The 13,862-nt window shown below is 43.6% G+C and overlaps 1 protein-coding gene across 1 annotated transcript in view; it reads right to left on the bottom strand.

The window, feature by feature from the left end:
• ATP1A3 (ATPase Na+/K+ transporting subunit alpha 3) overlaps nucleotides 1-13,862 on the bottom strand; it is a 410,340-nt gene that overhangs the window by 191,892 nt on the left and 204,586 nt on the right. The window contains 2 exon segments of the mRNA XM_085615596.1: nucleotides 8,580-8,697; nucleotides 11,762-11,896. Coding sequence (XP_085471722.1) covers nucleotides 8,580-8,697; nucleotides 11,762-11,896 — 253 coding nt within the window.

Below are 13,862 nucleotides of genomic sequence, written 5' to 3'. Positions count from 1 at the left end.
ATGTCTTTTGGTAGTGCGTAAGGCCATTAATCTCCAACTGTTTGGAGTCTTCTGTTAGATTACATGCCACACAGTTTTGTCAACGGAAGTGACCAACTACCGGTGGTAATTTCAGGAGGTTCCGCAGATCTTTTTTTGGTATTTCTGTCTGTCTTGTAGCCCTCACGAGTTGTTGTCGGATATTTTTACCTTTTTTAAAAGCAAACAAAGGTTTCGAAATTCCCAAAGGCTCAATTATTTTCCAGTTTTTTTGGACAATTTTCTTGACTTTCTTAGCTTTTGGATCAAAAGTCAACACACATGTCAATGGAGTGGTTTTATCCTTTGCTTTTGGAACTAATAAGACTTCCCTCGGGGTGTACCACGCTCTTTTGAGAGCACCTTTCACTAATTTTTTTGGGTATCCTCGAGTTATTAATTTGTCTTTTAATGTCTCTGCATTAGTGAAAAGGTCTTTTTTGTTTGTACAATTTCTTCTTACACGGAGAAATTGTCCGTACGGCAAATTTTCCTTTAAAGTACGTGGGTGACTGCTTGTAAAATGCAAAAGAGTGTTACGGTCTGTCGGTTTAGTGTATAGACAAACCCCCAGTACTTCATTTTCCTGTTGGATAAAAACATCCAGAAAGTTTATTTTGTCATGGTCAGCACTTTTAGTGAAGTTAAATTCAGCTGTTCTTGAGTTTAGCCAGTTGTGAAAATCTTGTAGACATGTATCGTCTCCATCCCAAATCATAAAGATATCATCTATATAGCGACACCAAAACCCAATGTTGGTTAAAAATGGGTTGGTGTCACTATATATCCATCTTTTTTCGAATTCAGCCATAACTAGGTTAGCTATTTCAGGTGAAAAACTGCAGCCCTTTGCGACTCCTGATACTTGCAGGTACAAATTTTCTTTGAAATTAAAGAAATTATTTTTTAGGCATAAAGTAGCTAGAGCTATTATAAATTCGGTAGGAACTTGATGGGGGCGATCTCTTTCATCCAGTTTATATTGCATGACAGCCAATGCCTCATCTTGTGGAATGTTGGTATACAAGGATTCGATATCGAAGGACACCAGAAGTTGTTTTTCTCTGTTATAAGGTAGTCCTTCTACCTTCGATATCAAATCCATTGTATCTCTCACATAGGATGGAGTCTTTTTCACCAAAGGAATTAGAAAAGTATCAATGTATTTGGCCAATGGTTCCAAAATAGAACCACATGCAGACACAATGGGTCTACCTGGTGGATCTATCAAAGTTTTGTGCACCTTTGGTAAAACATATATACTTGGTGTCTTAGTTTTGTCACTATTGAGATAATCAAATTCGTTCTTACACAACCAACCTCCCTCTAAACCATCTTTGGTAATCTCAAAGATCTCTGATTTTAACTCGAGTGTAGGGTTAGTTTCCAGTTGTCTGTAATGCATAGGATTAGATAATTGTCGGATAACTTCATGATCATATTTGTCTGTATCCCAAAGCACGATTCCTCCCCCTTTGTCAGCCGGCTTTATTATTATTGTAGGATTATTGGCTAAATCTTTAAGGGCTTGAATTTCCTGTTTACTGCAGTTGGCATTGAAAAAAACTTTCTTGTTTTGTAAAGCGTCAAGTTCTCTTAGAATTTGTTCCTCGAAGATCAAAATTTCTGTAGGCAGAAGAATGCTTTCTGGGATAAATTGAGATTTATTTCTTAGGCCACTAATATTTAACTGTTCATTTTTTTCTTTTTCTAAGAAGAAGGCTTGAAGCCTAACCTTTCTCAAAAAGTGTAAAATCTCAGTTTTAGTGTCCACAGGATTTTGTAAGGCTGTGGGAACAAATGATAAACCTTTATTTAAAACCAACAATTCTGTTTGAGTGGGCGTGTATTTAGATAGATTATATATAGGTATAGTCTCTAATCTATCTTGCTTTTGTAAGTTGTTTATATTCAACGTCTGTATGTCTTCTTCCTGGTTCTGAAAGTCTCTGGATCTTGATTTTGATATTGTTCTGAAGTCTGATATTGGCCTTGTTGGTGGTATTGGCCAACTTGTGTATTGTATCCTCTCCATCTTGTTCCTCCTCCTCTGCCTCGATACCGGCCTCTGCCAAAAAAAGGTTGGGATCTAGGATATTGTGGGTTTGGATGATAATTATTGTAGGACCCTTGATCAGAATCTGAGGAAGTGTCTGAAAAAGTAATGAATTTGTTTCGTGATCTACCCCTGTATTGCAGATTTAGGGAGCTGGGATTATTGTTCTGATAAAAATCTTCCTTTAAATAAGGGTAAATCTCTTCCAATTTAAAGTTTTTTATATCTCTAGCCACTTTTGTTGTTTTTTGATTTGTGGTATGAATTTTGTATTCCGCTATTGTTTTTTCGACTGTTTCCAACAAAGATTTAGAGTCTTTTATGGTGGTATCTCCCAAGATTTCTTGTTCTAACAGCTGAATTTCTTTGAGTTCTTCTTCATTCAGTCTGAGGGCAGTTTCTATTGATAATGCCATCCAATCTCTGGAGCATTTTGTACCTACTCCACCAAATTTACCCAAATAAGCCTTATCAGTGATAAAGATTACCGGAATATTTCTCACTTGGAGTCCCACTGGGATGGTGTTGTTTTTTAGATGTTCCAGCAACACTTGTGCATGAAGTTGAGTTCTAATGTTTTTCTTTTTCAATTGTTTCAATCTCTCAAAATATAGATAAAGTTGAGAGATTGAAACAATTGAAAAAGAAAAACATTAGAACTCAACTTCATGCACAAGTGTTGCTGGAACATCTAAAAAACAACACCATCCCAGTGGGACTCCAAGTGAGAAATATTCCGGTAATCTTTATCACTGATAAGGCTTATTTGGGTAAATTTGGTGGAGTAGGTACAAAATGCTCCAGAGATTGGATGGCATTATCAATAGAAACTGCCCTCAGACTGAATGAAGAAGAACTCAAAGAAATTCAGCTGTTAGAACAAGAAATCTTGGGAGATACCACCATAAAAGACTCTAAATCTTTGTTGGAAACAGCCGAAAAAACAATAGCGGAATTCAAAATTCATACCACAAATCAAAAAACAACAAAAGTGGCTAGAGATATAAAAAACTTTAAATTGGAAGAGATTTACCCTTATTTAAAGGAAGATTTTTATCAGAACAATAATCCCAGCTCCCTAAATCTGCAATACAGGGGTAGATCACGAAACAAATTCATTACTTTTTCAGACACTTCCTCAGATTCTGATCAAGGGTCCTACAATAATTATCATCCAAACCCACAATATCCTAGATCCCAACCTTTTTTTTGGCAGAGGCCGGTATCGAGGCAGAGGAGGAGGAACAAGATGGAGAGGATACAATACACAAGTTGGCCAATACCACCAACAAGGCCAATATCAGACTTCAGAACAATATCAAAATCAAGATCCAGAGACTTTCAGAACCAGGAAGAAGACATACAGACGTTGAATATAAACAACTTACAAAAGCAAGATAGATTAGAGACTATACCTATATATAATCTATCTAAATACACGCCCACTCAAACAGAATTGTTGGTTTTAAATAAAGGTTTATCATTTGTTCCCACAGCCTTACAAAATCCTGTGGACACTAAAACTGAGATTTTACACTTTTTGAGAAAGGTTAGGCTTCAAGCCTTCTTCTTAGAAAAAGAAAAAAATGAACAGTTAAATATTAGTGGCCTAAGAAATAAATCTCAATTTATCCCAGAAAGCATTCTTCTGCCTACAGAAATTTTGATCTTCGAGGAACAAATTCTAAGAGAACTTGACGCTTTACAAAACAAGAAAGTTTTTTTCAATGCCAACTGCAGTAAACAGGAAATTCAAGCCCTTAAAGATTTAGCCAATAATCCTACAATAATAATAAAGCCGGCTGACAAAGGGGGAGGAATCGTGCTTTGGGATACAGACAAATATGATCATGAAGTTATCCGACAATTATCTAATCCTATGCATTACAGACAACTGGAAACTAACCCTACACTCGAGTTAAAATCAGAGATCTTTGAGATTACCAAAGATGGTTTAGAGGGAGGTTGGTTGTGTAAGAACGAATTTGATTATCTCAATAGTGACAAAACTAAGACACCAAGTATATATGTTTTACCAAAGGTGCACAAAACTTTGATAGATCCACCAGGTAGACCCATTGTGTCTGCATGTGGTTCTATTTTGGAACCATTGGCCAAATACATTGATACTTTTCTAATTCCTTTGGTGAAAAAGACTCCATCCTATGTGAGAGATACAATGGATTTGATATCGAAGGTAGAAGGACTACCTTATAACAGAGAAAAACAACTTCTGGTGTCCTTCGATATCGAATCCTTGTATACCAACATTCCACAAGATGAGGCATTGGCTGTCATGCAATATAAACTGGATGAAAGAGATCGCCCCCATCAAGTTCCTACCGAATTTATAATAGCTCTAGCTACTTTATGCCTAAAAAATAATTTCTTTAATTTCAAAGAAAATTTGTACCTGCAAGTATCAGGAGTCGCAATGGGCTGCAGTTTTTCACCTGAAATAGCTAACCTAGTTATGGCTGAATTCGAAAAAAGATGGATATATAGTGACACCAACCCATTTTTAACCAACATTGGGTTTTGGTGTCGCTATATAGATGATATCTTTATGATTTGGGATGGAGACGATACATGTCTACAAGATTTTCACAACTGGCTAAACTCAAGAACAGCTGAATTTAACTTCACTAAAAGTGCTGATCATGCCAAAATAAACTTTCTGGATGTTTTTATCCAACAGGAAAATGAAGTACTGGGGGTTTGTCTATACACTAAACCGACAGACCGTAACACTCTTTTGCATTTTACAAGCAGTCACCCACGTACTTTAAAGGAAAATTTGCCGTACGGACAATTTCTCCGTGTAAGAAGAAATTGTACAAACAAAAAAGACTTTTTCACTAATGCAGAGACATTAAAAGACAAATTAATAACTCGAGGATACCCAAAAAAATTAGTGAAAGGTGCTCTCAAAAGAGCGTGGTACACCCCGAGGGAAGTCTTATTAGTTCCAAAAGCAAAGGATAAAACCACTCCATTGACATGTGTGTTGACTTTTGATCCAAAAGCTAATAAAGTCAAGAAAATTGTCCAAAAAAACTGGAAAATAATTGAGCCTTTGGGAATTTCGAAACCTTTGTTTGCTTTTAAAAAAGGTAAAAATATCCGACAACAACTCGTGAGGGCTACAAGACAGACAGAAATACCAAAAAAAGATCTGCGGAACCTCCTGAAATTACCACCGGTAGTTGGTCACTTCCGTTGCCAAAACTGTGTGGCATGTAATCTAACAGAAGACTCCAAACAGTTGGAGATTAATGGCCTTACGCACTACCAAAAGACATTTTCCAATTGCAATTCAAAAAATGCAATTTATTGCATAAAGTGCCCTTGTAATAAATATTACATAGGCCAGACAACACAGCATGTAAAGAAACGTATATTGCAACACAAATCAAGAATTAAATGTAAAGTTCAGGGGGCCCCATTGGTGCAACATTTTCAGAACCATCAGCATTCAGAAAATGACTTAAAATGGTCAGTAATGTGTTTAGTCGGTAACTTTGAAAAAACTGAGTTACAAACAAAACTTAACAGATTAGAGGCCAGACTAATAGCGAAATATCATACCACAACGCTAGGCCTCAACGATAAAGATGAGATCTGGGCTCTGTTACAATAAGGGAGCGATATAAAGGGTTTACATGTTCTTCAGACGATGTTGCTTACAATAGTCGGTTCGTACTTACCTACACCAATGTATTATGGATAACTAGAATGTAAGGAGTGGCGGTAACATACTGGGATATAAGGTGACTTTTCTATTTTGTTGCATTTTATTTTATTTTCAATCTTGTTTAAGTAGGTATATAATGAGTACAAGAAAGAAGTGCATATAACACTAGTTTAGGGCATTCGATATTATTCAATCATCCCCATTCTTAATTGAATTCATAAGGACCTGATTAGGACTTTCCTTGATGGCGGTAATAACATATGTGTGCATTCTGGTGAATTTTGGTTAAACAATTTATTTTACTTTTGGGTATTTATTCGTTTCCGTATGTATAAACTTGCTGTTCTCCGTTGTAGTTGAACAGTAGTCCTTTTACTAGGTTTATGATTGGCAATGTCTTTGTCTACCATCTACGTTGAGAGAGTGGTCCCTTTATTATGTTTACGGCAATTTCTGCCGGGTTTAAATAGACTTCCGCATCACGTGACATCGGACGCGATCCTTGTAGACTGGAGGGAGATTGAACGTTAGAAGCGGGTCCTGTGTATAAACTTTGAGGTAAGGAGACGAACGACTCGGCATAAGTGTAAATAAACCTATTGTTTCTCTAAGGCTAAAGAGAATTGATACTTAGATTTGGTTTTTCATTGGTTTTATTGACAGAGTTGGTAGCGAGGCGACCTCAAGCAGTGCTAAAACATTGTATATGCATAAACATATGCAGAATACTTGAACCGTATAACGAGTGGTTTTGGAAGGGTCGAATAATAACACACAAGGTATGTATTACATATCCTTTTCAATAACATGCAGGTTCTATTTGCTATTTCCCGTAATGGGTGTGACTTACGGTGTCAATTACTTTGGGTTTTCTCGCTTTAAATAACGATGCAATCGATGCACTTTGAGATTATACTGACTTCGAGATAAAGGGTAACGGATGTGGGAGACAGTGACTTGAAAGTAGATACATTTATTATAGGTGGAGTGATTTTCCATTGAGATAATTCTTGGTTTTGATTGCTTTTAGCCTGCCAAAATAATTTATAGAAAAAAGAAAGAAAGAAAAGACGATTATTTGTCCCAATGAGACCCCAATTGGATAATAGGTAATATGCAGTTTTCAATATAAGGCATTTTAGGTTTATTTAGCATATCACATATTAATACACCTAAATGCTTTACATTCACTGTCGGTGATATATCAGATTGGGTTGTAAGGTTGTCATACACCCTGGGTGTTTTATTGAAAGTTCTTCGGTTTTTTATATGAGCCGCCACTTCAGTTTTGAACTGTTGTAATATAATTGTAATATAGTGGTTTTTTAATATTATTCCTTGTGCTCCTGTGTATATAATTTAAATAGAGATAAGATGGATATTAACAGGGACAATTAATTTGTTCTTACAGGTTGTAAATTATTTGTTCGGATGCCCTAGTCCTGATGAGGCCAAAAGAGTTATTTGGCTGAAACGCGTCGACATTTATTTTGAAGACACTCGCTGGATTATGATTTATGTTTTGACTGATTTGTGAAAGAGCACTCAAATTAATTAGGAGATTGTAAACGACAAAATCTCGTAGTGCGTCTGTAGTAGTGATCTTCGATATATAGGAATGCTGTTTCAAAAAAAGCCCATAAGCATCCTGGTATATTAAAAAGGGCGTTTGTTGATATGTATATGTTCAGTGGTTTTGCTATATGTAAGTATTGTAAATATTGTATTTGTTTGTATATATATGTCTAAAAACAAAAGAATTACAAAAGAATTTAAAAAAAAAAAAAAAAAAAAGTGTGGTATAAAATAAATATCCTTACACTTATAAAAAGTTAATTTATATACTTTTGGTTTTCATTGGAATCGCCGTTGACTTGGTCACAAAATTCAATAATACAGGTTCTGTTGGAAAAATAAATATTACTCCAGGGGAGAGATAATTTATCTATCTCTTCGCCTAAACTTATGTGAGAGTATCAGTCCCGAGGCATTATCTTTTTCCTTATATCACCTCTTTCGCAGATAGGGCGCATGGGATGCCGTCCCTTAGATGTGCGGGCCTCACAGGGGTTGCGCGCTGTGGCAAAGTGCTCCTCCGGTGCTCCCGGGCGGTAGGATCGTCAGGCGGCTGTCAATCCGCAACTCACTTCGCCTTCGTGTCCCTCTATCTCCTTTGCATCGTGTCGGCTGCAGGCTCCCCAGCGCCATCTCCGGCCGTCCGGCGATGTTTGGTGCCCCCGGCAGTTCCGGGCCTAGGGACCACGTGTGAGCACCGGAGTCGCGTTACGTGCCCGCCGTCTCTCCTGCGCCGGCGGCCAGCAGTGTCTCCCACGGGGCCTGTCAGGGCAGATTGCGTCGCCGTCACCGCACCAATTTTCGCTAAACTTGCCTCAGATGTGCAGCCACCTCTCAGGAGTCAACGAGTGTCGTTTCTACCAGTGGCCAGGGTACAGGATGGGTATGGCGGATGTTTGAATTGCCCGGATGGCGAGAGCCTCACATAAGTGCGGCCATGTCGGTCTGGCGCCCTCTAGCGCTCCCGAGATTGAGGTGCTCTGGTGGAGCTGAGTGAGAGTGTCAGTGCTGGAGAGCAGAGGACGCTGTGAGATTGAGGTGCACTGGCGGAGCTGCTGTTGCTTGCTGTAAGTAGACAGCAGGGGGTTTCTACAGGGCGAGGGGCCTTGGAAGACTGAGCGCTGGCCATGGGTGTGAGAAGAGCGGCGCCAGTGGCTGCTGAGTACAGAGCTGAGCTTCAGTGAAGCGCCGTGCAGCGCCGTGCAGTGCTCCACCACACGCACACTTGACTCTTACCTTCCACACAGTTGGTTGAGAAGAAGGTGATGTTTCTCGTCTCCAGGGGGTTGTCGTGGGTGCAGTCCGGGGACCGTGTCTGGGGCTCCGACTCCCCCGTCAGGGAAGAGTTGTCCACCTGTAGGAGAGGTGAGGGAGGGCGGGTCCTCACGAAGGGACAGGAGGGGATTGGAGGGAAACAGAGAGGTAGACAAAATCAGAGAACGGCAGGGGAGGTGTGCAGAGGCAGGAGAAAGAGTGAAAGACGTCAGCAAGCAGCGGGGGGCAGAAAGGAAGAGACGAGAGAGAACATGGCTCATGATGTAGGAGTCTCATCTCAGCCTACTAATGATAAACAGCAGATGTTCCCAACACGCACGGCTCTGACTCAGGGTGGGAGATGGTGTCTGCTCATCTAAACTCTAGCTTTTCTCAGTTTCTGCAACCTCTGCTCTTACGTTCCCTCTCCGGGTTTCACCCCTGCAGGTGTCTCCACATCGTGTTTCCTCTTCTTGGGGGTTAACCCATCCAGTGGTCGCCACCGGGTAAAGTCCTCTCAAGGGAGGGGCCCTCCAGCCTGTCCAGGATCACACTAAGTGTCAGGGGCATGCTGTCTTGAAGCTGGCGCTAGGTCCTGGAGTGAAACTCCCCCTTGAGGAATGGGGATACGGAGCCGAACTGCCAAAGAGCAAGCATGGTGTCAGGAGAGGGACTGTGAGTGACAAGAGTACGTACTGCTGGAGTCTTAATTTCCCTCATACCTTCAGACATGATTTGGAGATATCTTGATCCCTGTAGCCCAGGGGTTCATCTTGCCCCCCCCCCCGCCGCCCCCCCCACCCCCTCAGCCTCTTCAGTTGTAGCTATGACCCAGCAGTCGAGGCTTACTCAAGGAGGTGCTTGAGGGCCACATGCAGTCTAACACACAGCTCTTCAAACGTTTTTGCTCTGAGTCCCTCTGCCCCCCTCGCTCGCCAAAAAAAGTGTTTGAAAGGCGGGCCGCATCCAAATGTTATGGCTAGACTTGGGGGGCGGGAGTGGCCGCGTTGATGGGGCTTTTGAGATAATTTCAAGGGTAATTTTCTGTGGCTCAAAAAGAGCAAGTATGTCAAACAAACACAGAACACTGAAGAAAAATAGACTACCCCACATTATTGGGGTTGATAAGCCCCTCACAGTGGGCCTGGGTAGGGTGCGCGGTGGGTTGTGGGATATCCCTCGGGAGCCTGTCCCCTGTGTCCTGGTCTGGGCTCTGTGCGGGGTGGCAGTGGTGAGAGCAGCCGATACGTGGCCCTCTGACTGTCTCTGTGTAACGATACCAGTGGCTCTCTGAGGGGCCCTTAAAACATGTAAACGCAGGGCTCATCTTCTCCCCAGAGTACATTCTTATATTAATAATTTAATGTGTAATGCGCGCAAATCACCACCAGATGGGTGTCTCGGCGCAGCTCATAAACTGACAGACAGACTTGGGGGCATATTAACAAGCCAGGCGATAAAATTATCGCCGCTTTAGCGGCAGAAAACTGCCGCTAAAACGGCGATAATGGGCTTGATAATATGCTCTATGGAATTCCAATTGAAGCCCATGTTAGATGCCCTTCACATTTAACATGGGCTTCAATTGGAATTCCATAGCATATTATCAAGCCCATTATCGCCGTTTTAGCGGCAGTTTTCTGCCGCTAAAGCGGCGATAATTTTATCTCCTGGCTTGTTAATATGCCCCTGAGTTCGGCCAAATATAGTGACGTTTGAAGGAGTTTGCTAAATGTACAGTCAGGCGCGCAACACCCATTGGACTCAAAGGGCTTCAAACGTCACAGAAAATTACCCTTGAAATTATCTCAAAAGCCCCATCAACGCGGCCACTCCCGCCCCCCCCCCCCAAGTCTAGCCATAACATCCTTGGGCTAGCAAAGAGAGGATTGTGCCTGTGGTGCCTGGATCATGGAAAAGTTGCTCCTGAGCCCAAGACAGAGGAGGATAATTCCAAGAGTCGGTTGACTGACTTCCTGTTACAGCACCAGGACTACAAAAGCTGAAGAAGTCAGTCCTGGCTAGTCAGTAGCCACAATCACCTTGGCGCCACTCACAAGTGATGTGCAGCCAGGGAGACCAAGTCTTGATGCTCAAAAGTTGTATTCGAGTCTGGACTGGTGAAAATCATTGATGTGCAGTATGGTTGCCCATCATGGACACTAGCCTACACAAAAGGAAACCACCGGCTTGTGCTGGACACTGGCTGGACCCAAGAGGACTTCAGCAGACATCGATGCCTGTGGGCAAAGTCGCCCCCCTTAAACTGTGGAAAGAGGAGTGGCCCCAGGAAGGCCCGTCAACCACACACCATCTTTAGCCTCCTGGATCCCCTGTACCGTAAAAGTCTATGGCGGTTTGGCCATAGAGCTTGGAACTGGACTTGAGACTGCTTTGGTGACAAGGTAACTGTTGTCAACGTCCTGACTGGCCCCCTTGACCTCCCCCTTGAGTTGGTCACCCAAATCAGGTCGGAATAGCCAAAAGTAACTTTAAATACGTTTTCCAAACTTTCCGCTTACCTATGCTTGTTGGAATTTTGTATCCAAAGCAGTGATTTACGATTTACTTTATAAAATCTATATCTCTGGAACCCTCTGATCAATCTTGTGTTGGTGTCTACAAATTCATTAAAAAGATCTATTTTTATGAATTGCAATTGGATTGTTGTCGTGCAGCATGACTTTCCTCTCTTGTTCTTTTGGTAATTGTAAATGCTTCACACTTGTTCCATGGCTGAAGCCTGACTGCTCGAAGCCACAGGTACCCAGGGTTGGACTAAGGGTTAACAAACAAGCCTGACTGGACCTAGGTTGGTGCCGTGAGTGTATTACATGGTGGGGGTCACGCAACTACACCATATAATATACCACTTTCCTCACATCTACCTTCAGTCACCTCAGACTTCCCCGTGGATCACAGACACTCACAGGAGAGGCCCTGAAGTGGATCTGCCCCCACCCAGCCTCCACATTTACACAGTAGGAAGAGTTGCCTTTTGGGAACAGGTGGGGCCGTTGCCATGGGGGGGGGGGGCATGCTGTTGCCATCTAAACCCATTTCAGATTAGGACCATGTGGCCCACCGCCAGTGCAAGTGGGAAGAGCTTGTCACGCCCTCTGTGCCCCCCTCAACCCTCGTCCTTGAGTCCGGTTGGCACACACCTTGCAGCCGTGGGCAGAGATGATTCGGAGGTCCGCGGGCACTCGGTCTCCACCCTTCACCTCCACCAGGTCACCGACCACCACCTCCTCCGCGTTCACCTGCATCTTCTCTCCTTCTCGGATCACCAGGGCTTGCTGCGGAGGCAGGAGAGAAAGAGAGGGGTGTGTGAGCAGGGCAGGAGGATGGGCAGGAGAAAGAGAGGGACTCGACAGTAGGCCAGGAGGAAGGAGAGAGAGGGGCAGGAGAGAGGGGCAGGAGAGAGGGGCGTTACAGCAGGGCAGGAGGGAGGAGAGAGAGAGGGGGGCGTGTGAGCAGGGCAGGAGAGAGGGGCAGGAGAGAGAGAGGGACTCGACAGTAGGCCAGGAGGAAGGAGAGAGAGAGAGGGGCGTGTGAGCAGGGCAGGAGAGAGGGGCGTTACAGCAGGGCAGGAGGGAGGATAGAGGGAGAGGGGCATGTGAGCAGGGCAGGAAGGGGAGAGGGGTTTGTGAACAGGGCAGGAGCAAGGAAGAATAGCAAGATAAAGTGAGGGTCGAGTACCTTCCATGTTTGCCCTTCCTCGGGTACCTCCCATGACTAGACTTGTCTCCTATTGAGCCCCCTACCTGCCCTTACTTGGGGTACCTTTCCTTACTGCCCTTCTCAGGGTGCCAACCACCATTGGCCTTATCAGGGAGACATCTACTGGGCGCTCTTACCTGCCCTTACTTGGGGTGTTCCCCAGAACTACCAATGACCTGTCTCCTATCGAGTACTCCAGACTGCTCGTCGGAGAGTTACCACATCTCTCCTCGCACCTTACCTACGGCATCCACTTCTGCCCTACCTTCAGACATTCCCATCTATCATTGCCTAGGCAACCATCAACCCTCCTTGCGTTGGGCATCCCACCTGCCTTTATGTCCAGCACACTACATTTACCCTTGTCTAGCGGCACCCCCATCCACCTTTACCCATGGCCCGACCTCTACCAGTCCCTACATGGGGAACCTCCCTACACAGCCTTACACTGGGAATCTCCCCTTCTGCCCCATTCTTGGGCTTTGTCTCCCATTTGTTGTTACCCAGGGCATCTCTTGCAATCTGACGTTACCCGGGGACCCACACCAGCCATTGCCTTGGAACCCTCACTTCCTTTGGGCCCCTCCCACTCTGTCCTCGCCTGGGGCATGCTTCGACCGACCCCACCTGTCGTCTCCTCTAGGAGAGCCTCAGTTGTCCTTACCGTGCACACTTCGTCTGTTGTTACCTAGGACACCCCATTTGTTGTTTCCTGGGTAAACCCCCAGTTTGTATTGGGATTCACATGGCACAAACCTGGGGGTGGAGCGCGTGTGCCATACACAGCAACTGGAGGCTATAGGGTCAAGTTGAAGGGCTGTGGTATGAGTTGTACAACAGTGGTAAGCCTTGTAAAACTGGAATGAAGGATTCCCGTTTCCACTCCAGAGGCGCCACAAGGAGGCGGTGCCCAGTGACATGTCCCTTCAAGAGATGGCTCTTTGGCCCGACTTTAACCTGCAGGAGGGAGGGGGCAGGACTCGTGATTCTGGGTGTTTTTCAGGTTCGCCAGGTAGAGGGAGGGGCCTGGGTCTTGGTTCTGTGTTTCTTTCCTACTGATATCCCGCCTCCTTCTGTTATGTTGCTGGATTGAGTTGTTTGTTCCTGTTTCGTCCTGTGGTGCTGAGTGTTGATGCTTTGTAGGGTATATGGCGAGGTTTCATTATGGCCGCCCCATACTTTATACTCCTTCTTGACCCTGTTATGGGAACTTACAAAGTTGCTTCCTCTCTGTTTTATCTGACTGACCCGAACAAATCAACTCTACATCAGAAATTCATGCAGTTTTCTTTTTTACCACTGCCAATAGCAGATATTAGATTCAAATGGTTAAGGGACTTAAAATGCAGCTGTCACAGTCACTTTGTAGAGTGAAATTGGAATCCATATTTCACGTGATTTGCATCTGTCCAGTATCCAAAGCCAAGTGGATTAAACTGCTGAAGCGAACGGTTCATAAAGTAGGAATTTCAACTACTGAAGAAGGAATTCAACTCTTTCTAGAGAGGACAGACTGGCAGATGATTGGCGATGTATCAAAGA

The sequence above is a fragment of the Triturus cristatus genome, chromosome 7 (genome assembly GCF_964204655.1).
Source record: "Triturus cristatus chromosome 7, aTriCri1.1, whole genome shotgun sequence".
NCBI lineage: Eukaryota > Metazoa > Chordata > Amphibia > Caudata > Salamandridae > Triturus > Triturus cristatus.
Note: the sequence above shows the minus strand (reverse complement) of the source record. Positions and strands in the feature narration are given on the sequence as shown.